Source organism: Trachypithecus francoisi, unplaced genomic scaffold, assembly GCF_009764315.1.
Source record: "Trachypithecus francoisi isolate TF-2019V2 unplaced genomic scaffold, Tfra_2.0 Lachesis_group3, whole genome shotgun sequence".
NCBI lineage: Eukaryota > Metazoa > Chordata > Mammalia > Primates > Cercopithecidae > Trachypithecus > Trachypithecus francoisi.
In genome coordinates this window covers 148,207,711-148,228,961 of record NW_022681468.1, presented here as the reverse complement: position 1 = coordinate 148,228,961, position 21,251 = coordinate 148,207,711, and the positions used below count along the sequence as shown (strand labels likewise).

Genomic DNA, 21,251 nt, shown 5'->3' with positions numbered 1-21,251 from the left:
AGGAGGCCGGGCGCGGTGGCTCACACCCGTAATACAACAGGAGGCCGGGCGCGGTGGCTCACACCCGTAATACAACAGGAGGCCGGGCGCGGTGGCTCACGCCCGTAATACAACAGGAGGCCGGGCGCGGTGGCTCACGCCCGTAATACAACAGGAGGCCGGGCGCGGTGGCTCACGCCCGTAATACAACAGGAGGCCGGGTGCAATGGCTCATGCCTGTCATACAACAGGAGGCTGGGTGCAGTGGCTCACGCCTGTCATCCCAGCACTTTGGGAGGCTGAGGCGGGCAGATCACCTGAAGCCAGGAGTTCGAGATCAGCCTGGCCAATGTGGTGAAACCCTGTCTCTACTACAAATACAAAAAGTAGCTGGGCATGGTGGCAGGCACCTGCAATCCCAGCTACTTGGGAGGCTGAGGCAGGAGAATCGCTTGAACCCAGGAGGCGGAGCTTGCAGCGAGCTGAGGTTGTGCCACTGCACTCCAGCCTGGGCGACAGAGAGAGACTCCGTCTCAAAAAAAAAAAAAAAACCAAAACCAAAACCAAAACAAAAAAAACAGGAACATGCCAGCTCCTGCCTTCCTGGAGCTTAACTCTAGTGAGATGAGAGATCATCAAATAACTAATTAGGTATTGGTGAAAAATAATGCTATCAAGAGCAATAATAACTAGGCTGGGTGGGTGGCTCCTGCCTCTAAACCCAGTATTTTGGAAGGCCGAGACGGGAGGATCATTTGAGCCCAGGGTTTTGAGGCTAGCCTAGGCAACATAGGGAGACCTTGTTGCTAAGTAAACAATAAATAAATAAATAATTAATTAAATAGAAAAGAAAAAATAACCACAATAATAACCAACAGTCACATAGTGCCTTAAAGTGTATGGAGCGTTTTTACCCAAAAGCATATCTAATCCCAAGAATCTGAGAGGTAGCTAATGGTTGTCAGTCCTGCTCTACAGGTGAGAAAATTGCAGCTTTGGGAGATTAAGTAACCTGGCCAAGGACTTACATCTGGTAAATGGAGCCCCAGCTCTTGAACCCAGTTCCTCTGACTCCAAGCCCACGTCCTTCGTGCAAAAGAGGAGATATTGGAACTGGATGGAACAAGTTTCCGGTCCAGCTCTTCATTTTGCATTTGAGGAGACAGAAGTCCAGAGAGAGTAAAAGTGCCTTGACTAAAACACACTGCTGAAAACAGAGACTGGAACCTCCAGACTCCCCGGCCAGGACTCTTTCTTTGCATTTAAACAGCAGTCCAGTGCCCTGACCCGGGGGCAAGCCCTGGTGCATGTGGAGGGGCGGGGTGGCCATGGGAGGTCAGCCTCCTCCCTTGGCTGCATCCCCAGCCAGCCCGCCCCACTCTGCATAGTTCCTCTTCTGAGGTAACAGTCCAGAGCACCCCTCTGAGGTCCCCTCATCACTGCCTGCCTCTTGCTGGCTGACAGGGCTTTCAGTCAACCAACATGACCGAGGTACCTCCTGTGTGCAGGCTCTGCTGGGATACATGAGGACGTTGGTCCCTGCCCTCTTGGGCTCACAGAATGAAGAGGAATCAACGAGGACATGGTGCAATAGAAGCTGCAAGAGAAACAGCACGGGTGGCAGAGATGCATGGCAGGGCCCCAAAGCCAGACCTAGGTGGTCAGGGGTAGGGAAGGTTCAGGGAAAGCTTCCTAGAGGAGGTGACATCTCAGCTGAGCCCTGGAGCCTGAGTGACAAATTAGCTAGGCTAGAGCTGGTAGGGATGAGATTTTTAGGATGAGGAAATGGAGGAGGGTACAAGCCCCAAGGTGAGAAGGTCCCTGCCTGTGGCAGGGATGTCCCAGGTTTCTGCCCCACCAGCCCCCATCTGTCAGTGCACATCACACTGTATGGCTGCAGGTGGCCTGTGAGAAGGAACTGGGTCTCCCTCTGGAAACCCCATAGGCACGGGCCTGCTTCTATGGAAGGCATCCCATGTGAACAGCTTGTCATCAGCTTTCACCACCCATGGACTCCCCATCCCTCCTGCCAGAGCCCCTCCCCTTCTCCTGCCACCCTCTTTGCCTGGCACAGGACATGACTGGGCCCCATGAGGGGCTGTGCCTGGCTGGACATGACTGGCTGGGGGAAGCCGCAGGTGGGTACATTACTCACCCGAGTCCCGGGACCTTCCTACCCCAGTCACCAACACCATTAGGCTGTGCCCAGGAAAAGCCAAGCTCCTTTCCTGTCGGGAGGAAGAGAGATGGTGGGTGTGGGGACGCCACTCCATGAAAGACGCAAATGCCCCTCTAGCTTAGCATCCCAGGTAGGGGAACTAGCAAGAGGCAGCCCTTCCCCTGGTATGCATTTGGGGCCCTGGCTTCTCACAGACAGATCAAGGAAGAAAGAAATGAACCCAGCCAAGATGGAGGTGGGGGCCAGCAGCGTGGTCTGCGCTGCCGCAATCAGGCACCCGCCAGGGCCGCCATGCCTGGCTGGTCTGCCCTTGCCCATGTGGCTTCCAACCCCACATTCCTGCACCTTGCACATAAACCTTCAGGTGGAATAATCGCCTGGGGAGGCAAGCTGGCACTTACCCTTGAATATGATTAAGGTTTTTATGGGGTCTTTCCCTCCAAGGTGACATGTGACGTTGCATTCAGGAAGTCATTGCCCGTAGGAACCACATTTCCCACAGGTCCTCTGAGCTCCTCCTGGGGCTCTGGAACTGTGCTCTATGCTGGGGTAACCGTTCCTGCCCTCAGGGCTGTTCGAGTTAGTGGGGACAGACCTGCAACACAGGGCACAGAACAGATCTGGCACAGAACAGATCTGGGCAGAAGCGGCAGGGGCGGTGCTGTGGAGGGTACCAGGTGGCTGGGAGGCAGCAGCGTGAAGCCAGGGCAGGTGCTGAGGGGTGAGAGAGGGTGGGCAAGGTGGTTAGGACATCTCAGTCGGGACAGCAGCAGGAGCAAAGGCTGAGTGGCCACAGGTAGCATGAGGCAGGAGGGGTCGCAGGTGGCTGGGGTCTGGGGAGAGCAGGACCCAGGTTGTCCGTGTGGAAGGGGCCTGGCCAGACCTGCATTTTACATTATGTGGAAAATGAATATACAGGGCACAGAACAGGATGGTAGATGCATTTGGAAAGAGTAGGGTGAGAGTGGTGGAAGCAGGGCAGGTACTGCAAATTCTCAGGGCAGGTGAGATGGGCAGAACTTTTGAGGGTTGAGGAGGGAGCCCAGACCCAGGTTCCTGGCTCGGCTGGGAGGCGTCAGGGCTGGGGTGGGCTTGTGGGCATGGGCACCCCAGGGCTGAAGCTTCCTGGGGAGCGGATGGTCCAGGCAGAGGCCTGGCGAGGGGCAGGACCCAGGATGGAGCCAAAATGGGGACAGCAGTGCCAGGCGGAGGAACAGAGGCACAGGGGGTGAGAGCCAGGAGGGTGTAGCGCAGTCCCAGGCAGGGAGGAGAGGCAGGAAGTTTCAGCTAGGGCTGGGGGGCGGGGCGGGGGTACGGAAAATTGAGTTCCCTGGGGGAAAGATGGTGCCACCAGGAAAGGCTGAGGACCTGGTTGAACCTTCAGGGTGTGTTGAGCTCTCCTCATGCCCAAGGAAATGCCTGGGGCAAGGGTGAGGCCAGGGCGAGCTGAGGAGGAAGGACAGGCCTGCAGGGGACTCTCCACAGGCAGCAAGAAGAAGGATAGAGGACAGTGGTCCTCCCTGGCCGCCACCCCGGGCTTTGTGGCCCCAGTCGCTGGGCTGGCGGTGAAGGGTAGAGGACAGGCTCCTGCAGGCTTTGGCCAAGCCTGTCTGACAGCCACCAGCTCCATTAATAAAGTGACCCTGCTGTGTCCCAGTTCTCTACAGCCACCATGTAATTTAGTGTCCAAACTGGGACACTTTTGAGAGTCAAAGTCATAATTACTGCAGAACAACAGAATAAACTAGGGCTGACCTGGCCATGCTGGGGTCCACGGTCGCCCTACCCTCACCAAGTGGCGGGGCCCTCTGCTCACACTCCGGCCATCTGGGACACGCCCTGTGATCACTGCCTGCCCTCTCCTGGCCTTGGCCCTGGAGCATCTGATACCTCTTCACATCCAGGCCTGGGGAACGGGGGAGTCTCACCCATTTGTGGTCCTTCTTCCCACACCTTCTGCTTCTCCCACTAACATTTCCTTCTTCGAGGGCATGACAGCCCCAGAGGAATGTGGTCCTTCCTGTAGCCCAGTGGGGGACAACCTGGAGAGACCTTCACCAGCCCTAGAAACGTACACGAAGGCCACATCCTCCTGCACAGTCCCTGTCCCCTGCTGATGAGAGACCCCACCCTCTTGGCAAAATCCTGGGATCCCCAATCTCCTCCACCCTGCTTGCTTCAATTTCCAGCGGGCTGCCAGGAGGCAGATCCACCACCGTCCCAGCTCCTGCCTTTCCTCCAGGCCTTGCCAGCACCTGCCTGGAACATTTCAGCAGCCTCCCACCACGTCTTGTGCACGGCAACCCATCTTTCTCTGGCTACAAGCACAAGTCTCTGGGCCTGAACAACACACTAGTCTACCTTAAAGCAGACAAAACAAAGAAAAAGAACAAAACAAACAAGAGACCCTTCGGTGGGAAGGAAAACGTGAAAAAAACACAAACATCACAACAGAAGTCAACTTCTCTACAAGAGAATGTCTAACACTTCCTCTACCATCGGACCCCAGAGCAGCTTCCTGCCTCCTCCCCAGTGCCCCAGAGCGTCAGCCAGCCGGATTGCCCCTTCTACCTGCTGGATTTCTTTTTTTTTTTTTTTTTTTTTGAGGCGGAGTCTCGCTCTGTCGCCCGGACTGGAGTGCAGTGGCCGGATCTCAGCTCACTGCAAGCTCCGCCTCCCGGGTTTACGCCATTCTCCTGCCTCGGCCTCCCGAGTAGCTGGGACTACAGGCGCCCGCCACCTCGCCCAGCTAGTTTTTGTATTTTTTAGTAGAGACGGGGTTTCACCATGTTCACCAGGATGGTCTACGATCTCCTGACCTCGTGATCCGCCCGTCTCGGCCTCCCAAAGTGCTGGGATTACAGGCTCAAGCCACCGCGCCCGGCCTTACCTGCTGGATTTCTACTGCTTCTCTGAAGCCCCCAGAGCCAGCCAGCCTTGCCATCCCTGAGCTCCCGTTACCCTTCCCAGGCCAGGTGTGAGAGTGGTTGTGTTTATCTGCTGCCCACAGCAGTGGGAGGCCAAGGGGCCTGGGCTGTTGTAGATTCAATAAAAAGCAATGAATTGGCTGATCCTTCCCAGCGACTCCTGGCTCTCCAGGTGGATGCCCTAGAGGCACGGATGGGATGATTCTGTAGCCCCTGCTAACTCTGAAATTCCCTAATGCTGCGGCCTAAGGTCGGGCACCCAAACATCACCCTGCTCAAGTCTCTCCCAACTAAAGAGGAAAAGAAACAATTAGAAAACTTTTTTTTTTTTTTTTAGATGGAGTCTTGCTCTGTTGCCCAGGCTGGAATGCAGTGGCATGATCTTGGCTCACTGCAACCTCCGCCTCCCAGGTTCAAGTGATTCCTCTGCCTCAGCCTCCCAAGTAGCTGGTACTACAGGTGCCCACCACCACCCCTGGCTAACTTTTGTATTTTTTAGTAGAGACGGGGTTTCACCATGTTGTCCAGGCTGATCTTGAACTCCTGACCTCAAGTGATCTCCCTGCCTTTGGCCTCCCAAAGTGCTGGGATTACAGGCGTGAGCAACCACACTCCTACAGTAAATGTTAATAACTATCTCCCACATAAACAAAAGCTCTTGGGGTCCTCCACAATTTTTCATTTGTGAAGGGGTCCTGAGACCCCCGCACCTACCATTTCCTCAGTTATCCCTGTTTCTCTCTCTTCTTAGCAACCATGTTTCCTGAAAGCTGCTTCCCCTCCCACTGGCTCCTCAGCCCTGCCTTGTGGCTTCCCATACTGTTCCTGAAATTGCTCTCACTGAAGCCACAAGGGACCCCCCTGGCATTTCATCCAGTGGACACTCTTCCATCCTCCTTTCCCTTGACATCTTGGCAGTCTGACCACGTTGTGCGCCTCCTAGAGACACCTTCCACCCTGGCTCTCCGCACACTGCCTTTTCCTGGTTCTCCGCCTACCTCTCCAGCACTTGTTCCTGACACCTCTTCTTGCTTTGCTCAGACCACCGGGGCTGGGGTCCTCAGGGCCTGGCCTGGCCCTGTTCTCTCCTCCCCCTACCAGAGGTTTAAGCCCTGTCTCTACATGTATGGTTCCCAAGTCTCTAACTCCAGACCAGCTTTCTCTCCTGACTCCCACACCAATATATCCAGCTGCCCTGAACATCCCCGTGGAAGTCCCTCCTCCCCGCACAGGCACCCCTAACTTAAATGCAAGGCTATTTCCCCCAAACCTTTCCAGATCTGCCACTGCCCCAGGAGCCCCAGCCCTACTGTCTCTACCCTCCCTTCACTCTGCTTATCGAACCAGCCACCAAATGCTGTCAACCTCACCCCTAAACGATTCTGCAATCCCTCCCCTGTCCATTCCCACTGGCATGCCTCGGCTTGGGCACCCTTCACCTCCCTCTGGCCTCTCTCCTCCAATCTGACTTCAGCCAGTGTTCTCTCTTAAGCACATCTCTGCCCTGCTCAGAATCCACCAGAGGCCCCCACTGGCCCAGGAGGAATGCGACCCCGCAGCATGGTACAGCACAGATCACCAGGCCGGCAGTCCTGCCACCTGTCTGGCTCATGTTTCCTGTCCAAGCCAGTCTGTTCCCGCTGGTCTGAGCTTGCCTCCCCTCAGGCACGTGCTGTTCCCTTACTCTCTGTTCCTCAGAGGCCCCTTCTCAGGTTCCCACTCCGAGAAAGCCAAGAAGGCCTTCCCTGACCTCCCTGCTCAAGTCAGAAGCCCTTTCTGGGTGCTCAAGGCCCCCTTCTCCTCCTATTCTACGCTGAATGGTCACCATCAGTTTCTAGACTCCAAGTTCCTCGAGGAGGAGGAGTTCTTTACCGCTGTATCCCCAGTGCCTGGAATGGTGCATGGTACACAGTGGGAGCTTAAGGAAATACTTGCTGATTGAACGGCTTGATGGATGCTAGCCCCCTACGTGCAGCTGGCAAGCAGCCCTCCCCACCATCAACTCCCAGGGTAGAGCAGGGCTCTGCTCTGGCTGGCTGGCAAGAGGCCCAGGAAGCGCAGGAGGCAGCTGTCCAGGGCTCCCTGCCACCTGCTGCCTCCTCCTTTTGTGTTGCCCTCACCAGGCTCCCAGAAGAACCTGGCTGCACTCCACACTCTTCCTATCAATGGCCAAGACACAACGCCGCCAAGACAGGAGCACACGGCCCAGGCACGGCACCTCCCCAGTCACAACGGCTGTGCAATTTGATCGGAGTTGACCCTGCCAGGGACACCCAGACCAATCCAGGACGCCGGCCGCAAGAACAGAAGCTACACATACTACCCAGCCTGCCCCACACATCATCCCACAGCATCGTCCCCTCACAGAGACTGAACTCATGCCCAGAGGGCTGAAGGCTTTTCCCGAGGTGACTGGGCAATGAGGAGGAGGCTGGGTTGGACTCTCAAGGCACTTTTTTTTTTTTAATTTCCTTTGTACTTTTTATAGAGATGGGGTCTCACTATGTTGTCCAGGCTGGTCTCGAATTCCTGGGCTCAAGTGATTCTCCCTCCTTGACCTCCCAAAGTGCTGGGATTACAGGCATGAGCCACCATGCCCAGCCCTTGACCTCAAGCTCTTCTGCTGCTAAACCCTGTCATTTTGGCTCTGCCCCATTCTTCAAGTCCAGCGGTTGAGTAGCACTAAGAGGCCACTCCTGATGAGAAGCTCAGGACCAGGCTGAGATCCCGGAGCTGTGATCTGTCCCCAAGAGCTAGACAAGAACATCTGGGGACAGGCAGAGGGTAAACTTGGGGCCCACAGTCCAGTGTGGGTGAGCCGGGGCAGGGGATGGTAATGGGGAAGGCACAGGCAACACCACATCCCGGAGGCAACAGTGAGCACTCAGACTCTGAAAGCAAAGGAGACACCAGGTCCTCCAGGCTATAGGTCCCTGCCGTCAGCCTTGCCTTAGAAGTTGTCATCACCCTACCCTAACCTACAGGCTCCTTTGGCAGGACCCCAGGGTTCTGGCCCAGCTGTTAGGAAGAGGCAGCCGCTGGCCCTGTAGCTGGAGGAAGAGCTGGTCTGAGCTCCAAGCCTGCCAGCCTCCTTGGGGCAGCTGGGCAGGATGAGACAGAGTCCAGGTCGGTGGCAAGGACACTGCTCACAGCGCTGCCAAGTAGAGCATGAGCTGAATTCTGCACAATTCAGGGGGCACTATTTGCATGTGTAAGGCATGAACTGTACCCATGAGAGTGATGTCACCTGCTAATTCTGCCTGCCAGCTGCCCCTCCCTGGGAGAGAGGGAAAGAGAGGAAGATGGAGCCCTTTCCCTTCTTAGGAGCCTTCCAGGGCATCACCATCTTGCTTGCCCCAAACCCCCACCTGAGAAAGAACCACATTCCAGCCCAGCACAGATAAAGAGATAGTTTTATGGATAACAGTATGGGACAGACTGGGAAGGTGTCAGGGCCAGTAGTGATGAGCTTCCCAGGAATAGACCAACACACAGGCAGGAGTGGCCCAGACAAGTAGATAGACAGACAGAGGGACAAGGAAACCACCAAATGAGTAAGAGACCCAGGCCAGGCTCAGCAGCTGTGTCCAGGCATCAGCTCCAGCTCTGCCCTGGGGAACCAGTGGAGGAGAAGGGCTGGCCGGGGCCTCAGTCCTTGCAGAGCTCCTTCTCTTCATGCCCTACTATCCCTCATCCAGCCTGCTGGGATCCTTGGCAGGTGGAATTCCCAGGGCTATGGATGGCTGGGCTGAGTGAGCAGAGGATCGAGGCTCTTGGAGACTCCCTGGGGAGGTGGAGGCCTGGGTGGTATGGGGTTAGCAGCAGCACTTGGGGGAATCTGGTCAAGTTCCAGGATGGGGCCACTGCTCAGCAGGGCCCCCTGTGTCCAGGGCAGGCCCTCCGCCTGCCCACCACACCAACATGGTGCAATAAATAAAGTTTCAAGTAGTAAGTTTAAAGCAGGAGAGCTGGAGGCTGGCAGATAGGCAGGGGCTGAGAAAGAGAAGCCTCCAGCCACCTACCATGTCTGCTCAGTGGGCTCAAGTGGTCGCAAGTCTGTCTTGTGCACTGGAAGGGGTGTCTGGCCTTGATGTCCACATGGGCACTCCCTGCAGGGGCTCAGCCCCTCACACCAGCGCCAGAGCCTGCTCAGTGGGGCAGAAGCAGGGCAACATGGTGCCCACAGCGTCCACGATGGCTGCCAGGTGCTCATCCTGTGCCTGAGGCCCACAGAGCTGCATGAAGTCTGCCAGACGCAGCAAGTATTCAAGGTTGTGGCCAGAAAAGCCCCGGCAGGCCAGGATCTGCGTGGCGATGGCCTCTTCAGGCGCAGGGCCCAGGTAGCCAGGGTTCTGCGGGGTGGCCACATAGGCCAATGCCTTCAGTGGTTGGTCAGGAGCATCTTGGGGATAGAAGGTGACCTCCTTGGTATCGTAGCCACCAAGTACTGCCTCTCGCACATTTAGGTACTTCAGGGCCTCGCTTACCTGCTCCCCTTGCACCTGGTATGCCACGCCCCAAGTGCAGCCCTGGGAAGAAATAAGGACACCCAAGGTCAGCTATGACAGCTCCTTGCTGCTCCCTCTCCTATGCTAGCACACCACCTCCACCCAGGACTGTGCTCTCTAAGGGAGGCTGTGGTAGGCTGATGAGCCATCTGGTGGCAGTACCTCAAACCATTGTTCCCTCTTTCTTAAGAACAGTTGAAAGGCCAGGTACGGTGGCTCATGTTTATAATCCCAACACTTTGGGAGGCCAAGGCAGGTGGATCACTTCAGGTCAGGTGGTCGAGACTAGCCTGGCCAACATGGTGAAACCCCATCTCTACTAAAAATACAAAAATTAGCCAGGCATGGTGGTGCACACCTGTAATCCCAGCTACTTGGGAGAGTGAGGCAGGAGAATCATTTGAACCCGGGAGGTGGAGGTTGACTTCAGCCTGGGTGACAAGGGCAAGACTCTGTCTTAAAAAGAAAAGAAGAAAAAGAAAAAAAAAAGAAATAGTTGAGGCCAGATGCAGTAGCTCACACCTGTAATCCCAGCACTTTGGGAGGCTGAGGCGGGCAGATCACTTGAGGTCAGGAGTTCCAGACCAGTCTGGCCAATATGGTGAAACTCTGTCTCTACTAAAAATACAAAAACTAGCTGAGTGTGGTGGTGCATGCCTGTAATCCCGGCTACTCAGGAGGCTGAAGTGGGAGAATCGTTTGAACCTGAAAGGCAGAGGTTGCAGTGAGCCAAGATCGCATCACTGCACTCCAGCCTGGGCAAAAGAGCGAGACTCTGTCGCAAAAACAGACAAACAAAACAAAACAACAACAATAACAAAAAACAGTTGACAAAGTGGTCTAGTACCAGGGAAGACAGGATTTCTCCTCAAAGTGTGGTCCAGGATGTGGTGGCATCGCTTGTAAGCTTGTTAGGAATGCTGTGTCCCAGGACCCACTGTCATGCTACTGAACTAAGATCTGCATTCTAACAAGATCCTCATGTGATTTGGTGAGAAGCACTGAGCTAGAACACGTTTCTACTCTGCCAGAGAAGCATCAGACAGAACTAGCCTGCAGCCAAGAGCCTATGAGCTCTACCTGCCATCCCCCTTCACCCTGGGCCAGGGTCCCCTGCATGATTCAGGCACTTACCTCATGATCTTCAAGGAGCGTCACCACACGGCCAGGCTAGGGAGGGAAGAAAGATTTTGAAACAGACAAGTTAGAAATCAGCTCTGCCATCAGCAAGGAAACCTTTATCAATCCCGCTGGCCTGGCCTCAGAGTGCCCCGCTCTGCACGCTCAGATTCCCATTCATGCAGGGGAAGGTGGGGGAGTGATGCACGGATGTAGGAGAAACAGTAAGACAGATGTCAGTGGTCCCAACTGGTGATCAACACAGGGATCCACAGGTTCACAGACTCCTGCCATCACAGTGATGCACTGGACACATACATTTAAATAAGCCACAAACCCCAGACACAGGTTTACACATTTCTTTCTATTGGCCAGAAAGCCCTGGACATTCCAGGGCACTGGCGCCCAGTGTCCCGCCCCCAACCCCCTCACTCCCCTGGGCACGGATGGATGCTCACCATCTTGTCGCTGCCCCGATGGAAGGTGTCTCCCTGCCAGAAACGGCGGCTGTAACCGCGCACGAAGCCCACACGGCTGTCGCTGTAGGCGAAATCGGGCCTCCATACCAGGGAGCCGTACCCGAAAATCCACAGAGCTTGAGGGTCGCCGTCGTTTCGGGGGAACTGAGCGGACGGTGTAGGGGACTGTGAGGCGGGCGGGGTGTTCGAGGCTGCAGACTCCTGCTTCATGGTGCCGGGCACAGGGATAGGCCCAGGCGGCCTCCGGGGCTGGTCTCCGGCGTGGGCACGGAAAGACCGACGGACGCACACACCTGGCCTGGCACCGCTCGGTCGCTCCAGCTGAGCGCCCCCCATGGAGGCGCCCTTTAAACCCTCTTGCCGGGAGACCACGCCCACCACGGCCAGCTGCCGCGGTGATTGGGGCGGGGCAAATCCCCTTTTGGCCAATCAACTTCGGATTGTGCTTCTCACTTAACCCCGCCCCGGGCCCAGCGCGCCCGCTGATTGGTTCGGCTCCACCTCTGTGGCAAACCTGGCAGGAGTGATGCAACGGCAGGGGAGGTTTCTCTAGCGCCGGCATGCAGCAAGGGCGCCTCGGATTGCGTCAGGCGGCGGGCAGGGGGAACCCACCGGGCACAGGGCGGACACCGGGAGTCTCCCCAGCCGCCCCCTCATGGCCTGGGCCCCTTGGAGGTACGGCGAGCGAGTCCCAGGCGGTGTCTGCCCAGCCTTGCCGCTCGTGCACCTGGCTGAGTCCCTGCCAGCCTAGGTGGCACAGACTCAGTCCCAAGTCGAGTCCAGGGCACGTCCAGAAGGAGCGCTCTGGGCGTCGTAAACTTCCGTCTCTGGGGCCCCTCCTGAGACCATGCACTGCGGGAAAGCTGTCGGAGGCACCGTCCACATTCCACTCAGGTGCCTCACGCCATTGGCCAGTGTGAGCAAACGGAGAAACTGGGCCGTGGGGGCGGCAGGGGGTTCTGCAGAGACTGCGGGACTGAGTTAGGTAGGCCAGGCGCCTGAAACTTACAGACCTCACGTGAGGGCTACGCCCCTGACCAGGCGTGGGACCCCTTGAGCCCAGGTGGACTCGAGGAAGAACCTGTTAGAGCGCTTGGATCGGCCGGCAGTCACTTGGGCTACAAAGGGTATAAAGATGCAAAAGCCAAGCTAGTCTTGCCCCCAAGGCGATGGGTTTAGTTCTTCCTGGACGTGAGATTTTGCAGCAATGATTAATCCTTAGGCACAAGGTCCCAGGAGCAGCGGGCAAGGAGGGCCCAGTGAGGTCCCCACAAGGCTATGGCCAGCTACTGGTCTTCGTCCTTGGCTTCTGGCCTCCCAGCCGAGTCCACAGGCCGACTGGGGTTGACCCCCTAAGCAGCAGCAAGGGACTGCCCTCTGGGGATGTCGCTGACTGTAAAAGGGAAACAGAGGCAGCTGAAGGCCTTCTCTCCAAACTGGCCAGGAGATAGCTGGCAGGTGAAATGTGCAACATGGCATCTCGTTCAACTCTAATTCAATATTTAAACTAAACGTGATCTGCACACTTCACATATTCATTCCCAAGGTGTCGCAGACATAAGTGGGAAAGTTGCACAGCAGTGTGTATAGTACGAAGCTATTTCTTTAAAACAAACAGTATTCATGTAAGAAATAATCTGGAAGAATATACCTAAACTGTTAGCAGAGGCGGGCACCAGAGGAGGACTTTCAGTATCAAACTTAAACATTAATGAAAAAGTCTGGATTTTTTTTTTCCTTTGAGATGGAGTCTCACTCTGTTGCCCAGGCTGGAGTGCAGTGGCCCAATCTCGGCTCACTGCAAGCTCTGCCTCTCCGGTTCACACCATTCTCCTGCCTCAGCCTCCCGAGTAGCTAGGACTACAGGGGTCCGCCAACATGCCCAGCTAATTTTTTGTATTTTTAGTAGAGATGGGGTTTCACCGTGTTACCCAGGATGGTCTCGATCTCCTGACCTCGTGATCCACCTGCCTTGGCCTCCCAAAATGCTGGGATAACAGGTGTGAGCCACCGCGCCCTGCCAAAAGTCTGGATTTTTGCAAGGAGCATGAATTACTTTTCCAACCAGGAAAAAAAAAAAATATATATATATATGTGTGTGTGTGTGTGTATATATATATAATATATATATATATATATATATATATATATATATGGTCCTTTCTGGTTATTCCTTTCTTTTTCGCTTTCTCTCCATTCCCCACATTCACTCTCCCTCTTCTCTTCTATCCTGTCGCCTTTAGTTCATGTGAGCACCTCCTTTGTTGGTAGCTTCTTAGAAGAATGTCCTCTTCTCCATTCACCAGCTGTGGGTTGTAGGCCGGGAAGTGGGAAACTGGTATCCACACACTGTTGAAGTATCTGAATTGGCACAAACAACCCTTTGAGAAAGCAGCTTGGTGATACAAATCAAGAATCATAAAATATCCCTGCCCTTTGACCCAATACTCCTTCAGGAAATTATTCAAAATACGGGAAAAGCCATATGCCTGAATATTTCAATGCACTGTTACTTTTTTTTTTTTTTTTTTGAGGCAGAGTCTCTCTCTGTTGCCCAGGCTGGAGTGCAGTGGCACAATCTCAGCTCACTGCAACCTCCACTTCCCAGGTTCAAGCGATTCTCCTGCCTCAGCCTCCTGAGTACCTGGGACTACAGGTACTGCCACCACGCCCGGGTAATTTTTATATTTTTAGTAGACACGGGGTTTCACCATATTGGCCAGGCTGATCTCAAACTCCTGGCTGTGATCTGCCCACCTTGGCCTCCCAAAGTGCTGGGATTACAGACATGAGCCACCACTCCTGGCCATTACTTATTATAGCAAAAACAAAAGAAAAAAACTACTTAAATATCCAAAATTAGCTAAATGTTTAAGGAAATTATGTCAATTTACCATTCACATGACAGAAAAATGCACATGCACCCACCCACACACACACACACACACAAAGAAAACAACCTAAATACCCAGCAATAATTAGTTACATAAATGTGATATAGTCCATTGAATTTGTGCAGACATTAGAAACAATTACGTATGTCCGGCCGGTTGCAGTCGTTCACGCCTGTAATCTTAACACTGTGGGAGGCCAAGGTGGGCAGATTGCCTGAGCTCAGGAGTTCGAGACCAGCCTGGGCAACACGGTGAAACCCCGTCCCTACTAAAAATACAAAAAAAATTTAGCCGGGCATGGTGGCGGGTGCCTGAAATCCCAGTTACTCGGGAGGCTGAGGCAGGAGAATTGCTTCAACTCAGGAGGTGGAGGTTGCAGTGAGTCAAGATTGCACCATTGCAGTCCAGCCTGGGCAACAGAGCAAGACTTCGTCTCGGGGAAAAAAACAAACAATGTAGTAAAAATGTGTATGATTGCATATTAAGGGAAAAATGCAAAATATAAATTTTCACATGTACTATTGTTAAAAACAGTAACAATAAAGATAGGGAGGCAGCAAATACTAGTGTGTTGGGATTGTGAGCAATTCCCTCCTTTGTTTTCCAAGTTGTATAGAAAGTAATGTTTAAATAATAGTAAGTTAATTTTTGCTGGGCGTGGTGGTTCACACCTATAATCCCAGCACTTTGGGAGGCCAAGCAGGAAGATCGCTTGAGCTCAGGAGTTTGAGACCAACCTGGAAAACATAATGAAACCTCATCTCTACAAAACATTTTTAAAAATTAGCCAGGCTTAGCGACATACACCTGTGGTCCCAGCTACTCAGGAGGCTGAGGCAGGAGGGCTGATTGAGCCCAGGAGGTCGAGGCTGCAGTGAGCCATGATTGTGCCACTGCTCTCCAACCTGGGCAACAGAGCAAGATCCTGTCTAAAAAAAAAAAAAAAAGTTACTTTTATAGAGTCATTAGTGGTTTTCTGGTGGGGGAGGGATGGATAGCATACCTGAAACATTTAGGGAACATTCTCATGATGCCTGTTCTCAGACCTCCTCCCACCCTGACCAAAGTCGCAGTGTTTCATAACTCATTTGGCAATGTCCTCAATAACCTGATCTTGCTCCTGGCAGAGTCAGACATTCCGTCCTCTGTGCTGCCACAACACTTTACGCCACTGCAGTTTACTGATCTGCCCCTTCCAACTCGTGCTTACAACAGAAACACTCATTTATTACGTGCATACCATGTGCCAGGCAATTGCTAAATGCCTTTACATCATCCATTCTAATTACACATTTCTTCACTATTTTGTGAGGTAAATATCATTTCACAGATGAGCATGCAAGAAAGCTAGGTAAGCCCTGTTGGTGACGTAGCAGAAAGTAGTGGAGCCTGGGTCGGAAGGCAGCTGGGCCAGCTCCAGAGCCTCCTGGCTGGGAATCATTTGCGTCCTGCCTGTCACTCACCTGAGCGCTTCCCGAGAGCATGGTTCATCACTGAAGGCCCAAGAGAACCAACACAAGCCAGGCACGTGGAAGATTCGCCACAAATATAGGTAGAATAAGTGAGGCTGTTGCTTGGAAAAGATCAGGGCTATATCCCATGTCCCACATAACACAAGTTCAACCTCGACCCTCAAAATAGGAATCTCTACAGAAGTTGGCCCAGGGGATCTGCAACACCTTCCTGGGAACATGTCTTCCCTGTCCCCATTCCTTGCTTATTCTTGCGAGCAACATCTGTCTCTTTTCCTCCCAGTGGGACACTCCCAGGCAGCAAACCACTCGCTTAGCTGGTTCCTCTCTGTAACTTCAACAGCAAACCCTTCCCGTCTTTCCTTCTAACGCCCCCCAGGAGGGGGCTGCTGATGTCATGCCCACAGAGGTGCCAGCTCCTGAGAGGCTATGGGCCCAGGCATCACCTCCACGTTGCAGAGTCGCACGTGATGTGCACGTGATGTGCACATGGTGGTTTCCTTTTTTTAGATCTTTCCCAAATTAACCGTTTCCTTGTTGTTCCCCTCCGGGTGGCTACTTCTTATCTCCTGAGGATCTGTTCCTTCTCTCTTCTCTTACCAGAGATTGGCATCACCTCCTGGTGTTAGTCAGCATGTTTATCTGAAACAAGGGAAGGCTGTTTTAGGAGCTAGGGAATGATGCTAATTTATACGCCAAAGGATGAAGTTGCTTTATAATGCTACTAATTCCTGAAGGATGAAAAACCTTCCCAGAGGCCTGAGTGCACCGTGTGCCAGAGCTGGTGGCATCAATGGGCCTGCTATGTCCAAAGAAAGAGGCTGAGGCCGCCGAGCTCAGGCCTGAAGCACCTGGGTACCGGATGACAAAGATGTTGGCTTCCTTAGTCCGGAGGACTGTCCAGGCTGTGAGCAACAGGAAGCTGCAGCCCACGAGGGCCACCCGCAGTCTGACACCTTCCGCAGTAAACAAGATAAAATAACTTCTTCAAGATAAGCCTGAGCATTAGGTGTAAAAGTTGGTGTCTGAACCAGGGCCTGTAATGACCTTTCTTATATTCTAGAATAAACGAAGACAAAGGAGATTTCAATGAAGAAGTTATTCAAGATGGAGTCAGGGTGTTAATCAAAAAGAAAGCACAACTAACACTTTTAGGAACAGAAATAGTCTATGCTGAAGACAAATTATCCAGTGAGTTTGTGTTCAATAACCCAAACATCAAAGGAACATGTGGCCATGGAGAAAGCTTTACTATTTGAAATCTCAGGACGCCTCTGACCATAAGCTCCAGGAAAGCTCCTGGAAGCCCTGGGGCTCACAAATAATTCATATGACTGTCACATGCCTAATGTGTGCCTGCCTCGTGAGGAAAATATAAGTGATGCATTTTGGAAATGTATTAGATTCCAGAAGAAATGATATTTATAGTCTCTGTAAGGGACAGAAAATGAGAAGCCATCACTCTCTTTGGATCGTTTGACTCTCTTGCATCCTTTGTTTTAGAACCAGTTTCATTAAAGTTGTCTTCCTGGGCCCCTGTTTCTCCATATCCTGAGTGGTGTGCACTCATCAGGTCTCTGTTGGATGGCCTGAACATGCACCTCCCTTGGCATTTCTCCCAACCAGACTGGGGGCTCCTACAATTCAGAGACAGGACGTCCTGACTGCTGGTAGTAACATGGTGGTGCATTGTTTTTCCACCCAAACTTAGCATAGCCTGTTTACATTTTTATCAAAACTTGCTTTTTGTTGTTGTTTTTTCTTTTTTATAAAAAATGTCATTGTCAGATGCCTCATTGCGTACCCTATAATAGTACCGGGCAAAGATTTCCTTGAACTATAGTACAGAATACTTCTGAGTGATGGTATCAAAAGGTGAGAAAGACTTCATCCATCTGTTTTTTAATCCATTTCTTTTGCCACCCCTATATGTCTGCTCAAAGATGGGATCTCAAGCTGACTTTTAGTTGAGGGGTCTCTTAAAAGCCATCTAGCCGACCTCCCTCAATTCTGTACACAAGGAAGCAAAACCCCAGGGAAGCCAAAGGGCTCCTGTCCGCCCCTACTCCACAGGCATGGGGAGAGTGGGAACTCTACCCCCATCTCCCCTTCCTTGTAGATGACACATGTGCTCTGCCCTCCAAGGCAATCAGTGAAGGCAAATGGTCTGGCTTGTCTGGTCAACATTTTGATATAATCTCTTTATAATTTTATGGACATGAGCTGGGCACGATGGCTCACACCTGTCATCCCAGCACTTTGGGAGGCCAAGGCAGGTGGATCACTTGAGGCCAGGAGTTTGAGACTAGCCTGGCCAACATGGTGAAACTCTGTCTCTACTAAAAATACAAAAAAACAAAAATTAGCTAGGTGTGGTGGCACATACCTGTAATCCCAGCTACTGAAGAGGCTGAGGCACAAGATTCGCTTGAGTCCGGGAGCTGCAGTCTGCAATGAGCTGAGATCACTCTACTGCACTCCAGCCTGGACAACAGAATGAGACTCCATCTCAAAATAAATAAATAAATAATATATAATTTATATAATACACACACACGTGCACACACATATGTATATATACACACATATACATATACATATAAGTAAAATTTTATGGAGATCATATATTTTTATTTTATTTTGAATAGGAAAAATGTTTTAAAACACTTTTATGTGAGTTACCTTCTTGTTTATTTAACCTTTGAAACAATGATTTGTAGCAGAGAAGACACTGTAGCAACCTAAAATTATGCTTTTGGAATGTGGTCCTAATTGTGAAAGAGAATATGGGGCCTTTTCTTAAAACCCTACTATGCATACACTTTCCACGTGCTTTTTTTGACAGCTGGTTCTCATGGACTCAAGTAGCTGAGTTCATTATGTTTGTTTTACCTACTGAAGTAGCTGGCACAAAAATGCACCAAAACCGCTGGATGTGGTGGCTCACACCTGTAATCTCAGCACTTTGGGAGGCCGAGGCAGGCCGATCACCTGAGGTCAGGAGTTTGAGACTAGCCTGGCCAATATATTGAAATCCTGTCTCTACTAAAAATACAAAAATTAGCTGGGCATGGTGGCAGGCACCTGTAATCCCAGCTAGCTACTCAGGAGGCTGAGGCAGGAGAATCACTTGAACCTGGGAGGCGGAAGTTGCAGTGAGCTGAGATCATGCCATTGCACTCCAGCCTGGGCGGCAGAGCGAAACTCCATCTCAAAAAAAAAAAAAAAAAAGAGAGAGACAAAATGCACCGAAACCTAGAGCAGCAGTTTTATGTAAACTTTCATGAGTTTGCATCATTAATATAATTGTTGAGCCACTTATAATGTGAGCAAAACTGTATGTATGTAGAGATTCAGTTGTCAGTTTTAAAAATGTGGCCTGTGATCATAAAAAAAAGAAGAAGAAGAAAAGAAAAGCCTTCCCAGACACTGCCTCTAAGTTCACCTTGCTCATATTTGAGCTCAGTTCCACCATGTACCAGCTGAGTGACGCTAGGCATGGTGTCTTTAGTTCTTGGTTTTCTCAACTGTAAAGAGGGAATAAGTAATAGCATTGACCTTGCAGGGCCTGAAAAGGATTGAAAGAAAGAATACCATAGGCAGTACCTGTCACACAGAAACACTCAACAAATGTTGACTTCTTATTGTCTTTACTTCAGACAATTTCACTTTCCATTTCATCCAGGGCAGAGCCATAGTGAACCTCTCATTCTGAAATAGCGCAGAAGAATGAGGTGGGTCAGGAGGAAGTGATCAAGGTAAGCATTTTAGGATCAGTAGAGGACATCTCCAGCTATCTCACTCTCCATCCTTGCCATGCAATTCACAGACTGTTCTAGCAAGTAGGGTGCCAAAGGAATATGGGGTGTTTTTTTTGAGACAGGGTCTCGCTGTGTCATCCAGGAAAGTGAAGTGTCTCAATCTCGGCTCACTGCAGCCTCGACCTCCCAGGCTCAAGTGATTCTCCCATCTCAGGCTTCTGAGTAGCTGGGACTACAGGCACCTGCCACCGTCCAGCTAATTTTTTTTTGTTGTTGTTGTTTTGTCATGTTTCCCAGGCTGGTCTCAAACTCCTGAGTTCAAGCGATCCGTCCACCTTGGCCTCCCAAAGTGATGGGATAACAGGTGTGAGCCACTGCACTGGCCGTGTTTTTTGTTTGTTTGAGACAGGGTCTCACTCTGTCCCCCAGGTCGGAGTGTAGTGGCATGATCATGGCTCACTGCGCCTTGACCTCCTGGGTTCAACCGATCCTCCCACTTCAGCCTCCCAAGTGGCTGAGACCTGCAGGTATGCACCACCATGTCCAGCTAATTTTTTTTTTTTTTTTTTTTTTGAGACGGAGTCTCGCTCTGTCGCCCTGGCTGGAGTGCAGTGGCCGGATCTCAGCTCACTGCAAGCTCCGCCTCCCGGGTTCACGCCATTCTCCTGCCTCAGCCTCCCGAGCAGCTGGGACTACAGGCGCCCACCACCACGCCCGGCTAGTTTTTTGTATTTTTTAGTAGAGACGGGGTTTCACTGTGTTAGCCAGGATGGTCTCGATCTCCTGACCTCGTGATCCGCCCGTCTCGGCCTCCCAAAGTTCTGGGATTACAGGCTTGAGCCACCGCGCCCGGCCTTTTGTTTGTTTTTGAGACAGGATCTAGCTCTGTCACCCAGGCTGGAGTGCAATGGCACAATCTCAGCTCACCGCAGCCTCCGCCACCCAGGCTCAAGCACTCCTCTCACCTCAGCCTACCGAGTAGCTGGGACTACAGGTGCATCCCACAACACCCGGCTAATTGTTTTGCATTTTTGTAGAGACGGGGTCTCCCCATGTTCCCCAGGCTGGTCTTGAACTCCTGGGCTCAAGCAATCCACCTGCCTTGGCCTCCCAAAGTGCTGGGATTATAGGTGTGAGCCATCATTCCCGGCCACGGCATGTTTCTAAAAGACAGAATGGGTAATGGTCTCACCCAAGCACACTATTAGCGGAATAAACATCCTATTGACAGAACAAACAGTTGCTTGAGCCAAGAGAGATTTTCTGTGTATGCATATGGAGTGAAGGTGCTAAAATAAATAAATTAGTAAATAATCCAGCATCTATGAGGAACCATAACCTCCCACAGACCTCTGAAAGGCGTGTCCGCAGGTCTTCAGGTCTTATGCAAAGAGGACCTAGGTCCCACCGACATTCTGGCCAAAGGAGGGGCAGATGAGGTAGAGGATCCCTGCATACAGTCCACCTCAGAAGAGGGAGAGACAGTCCCAGGCAGCTGTTCTACAGGGCTTGCCAGCCAAACCCATGGCCAAGGGGGGAAGGCTGCTTGGCCCTTGGTCCACGAAAGCAGGGACTGTTGAGATTCACTCATATCCTGGCAAAAGGGTGCCTGGGATGGTGGAAAAACCTGGCTTCCTGCCCATTTTCTAGCCTCCACGGAGGTGGAGAGGTCCGGCTGACCCGGCACCTGTGGGGTGGCTGGTGTTCCAGTTATCCAGAGTTCAGTCCTCATCTACCTGGAAGGAAAGAAGCTGGGGTTCCAATAGAGGACTGGTGGGTGGTGCTCCCAATTCCAAGGAGAGAGAAAAGTACAGTTTGTGGGGACAGGAAGCAACCAGTTGCAGGGCTGAGGAGAAGCTGTAGTGCGGAACATTTCAGTGGGGTGCCAGGGCTGCAAAGAGAGGAGATCCACAGGGTTGGGGTGAGCCTCAGA

The 21,251-nt window shown here is 52.2% G+C and overlaps 1 protein-coding gene, 1 long non-coding RNA gene and 1 pseudogene across 2 annotated transcripts; 1 reads left to right on the top strand and 2 right to left on the bottom strand.

Moving 5' to 3' along the window:
- Window positions 1-448: 448 nt before the first annotated feature.
- On the bottom strand, window positions 449-4,720 carry LOC117070822. Its single transcript, XR_004432068.1, has 3 exons — window positions 2,560-4,720; window positions 2,135-2,207; window positions 449-1,576 (listed from the first exon to the last, which is right to left on the bottom strand). It is a non-coding gene; the product is annotated as an uncharacterized LOC117070822 (long non-coding RNA).
- Window positions 4,721-8,480: 3,760 nt separating this feature from the next.
- Window positions 8,481-12,014, bottom strand: CHAC1 (ChaC glutathione specific gamma-glutamylcyclotransferase 1). The gene is made up of 3 exons (XM_033190459.1): window positions 11,171-12,014; window positions 10,728-10,763; window positions 8,481-9,614 (listed from the first exon to the last, which is right to left on the bottom strand). The coding sequence occupies exons 1-3, from the start codon at window positions 11,525-11,527 to the stop codon at window positions 9,213-9,215; spliced, it is 795 nt and encodes a 264-aa protein (XP_033046350.1). The 5' UTR covers window positions 11,528-12,014; the 3' UTR covers window positions 8,481-9,212.
- A 4,328-nt stretch (window positions 12,015-16,342) lies between these two features.
- Window positions 16,343-16,881, top strand: LOC117069255 (annotated as a pseudogene).
- Window positions 16,882-21,251: the final 4,370 nt, after the last annotated feature.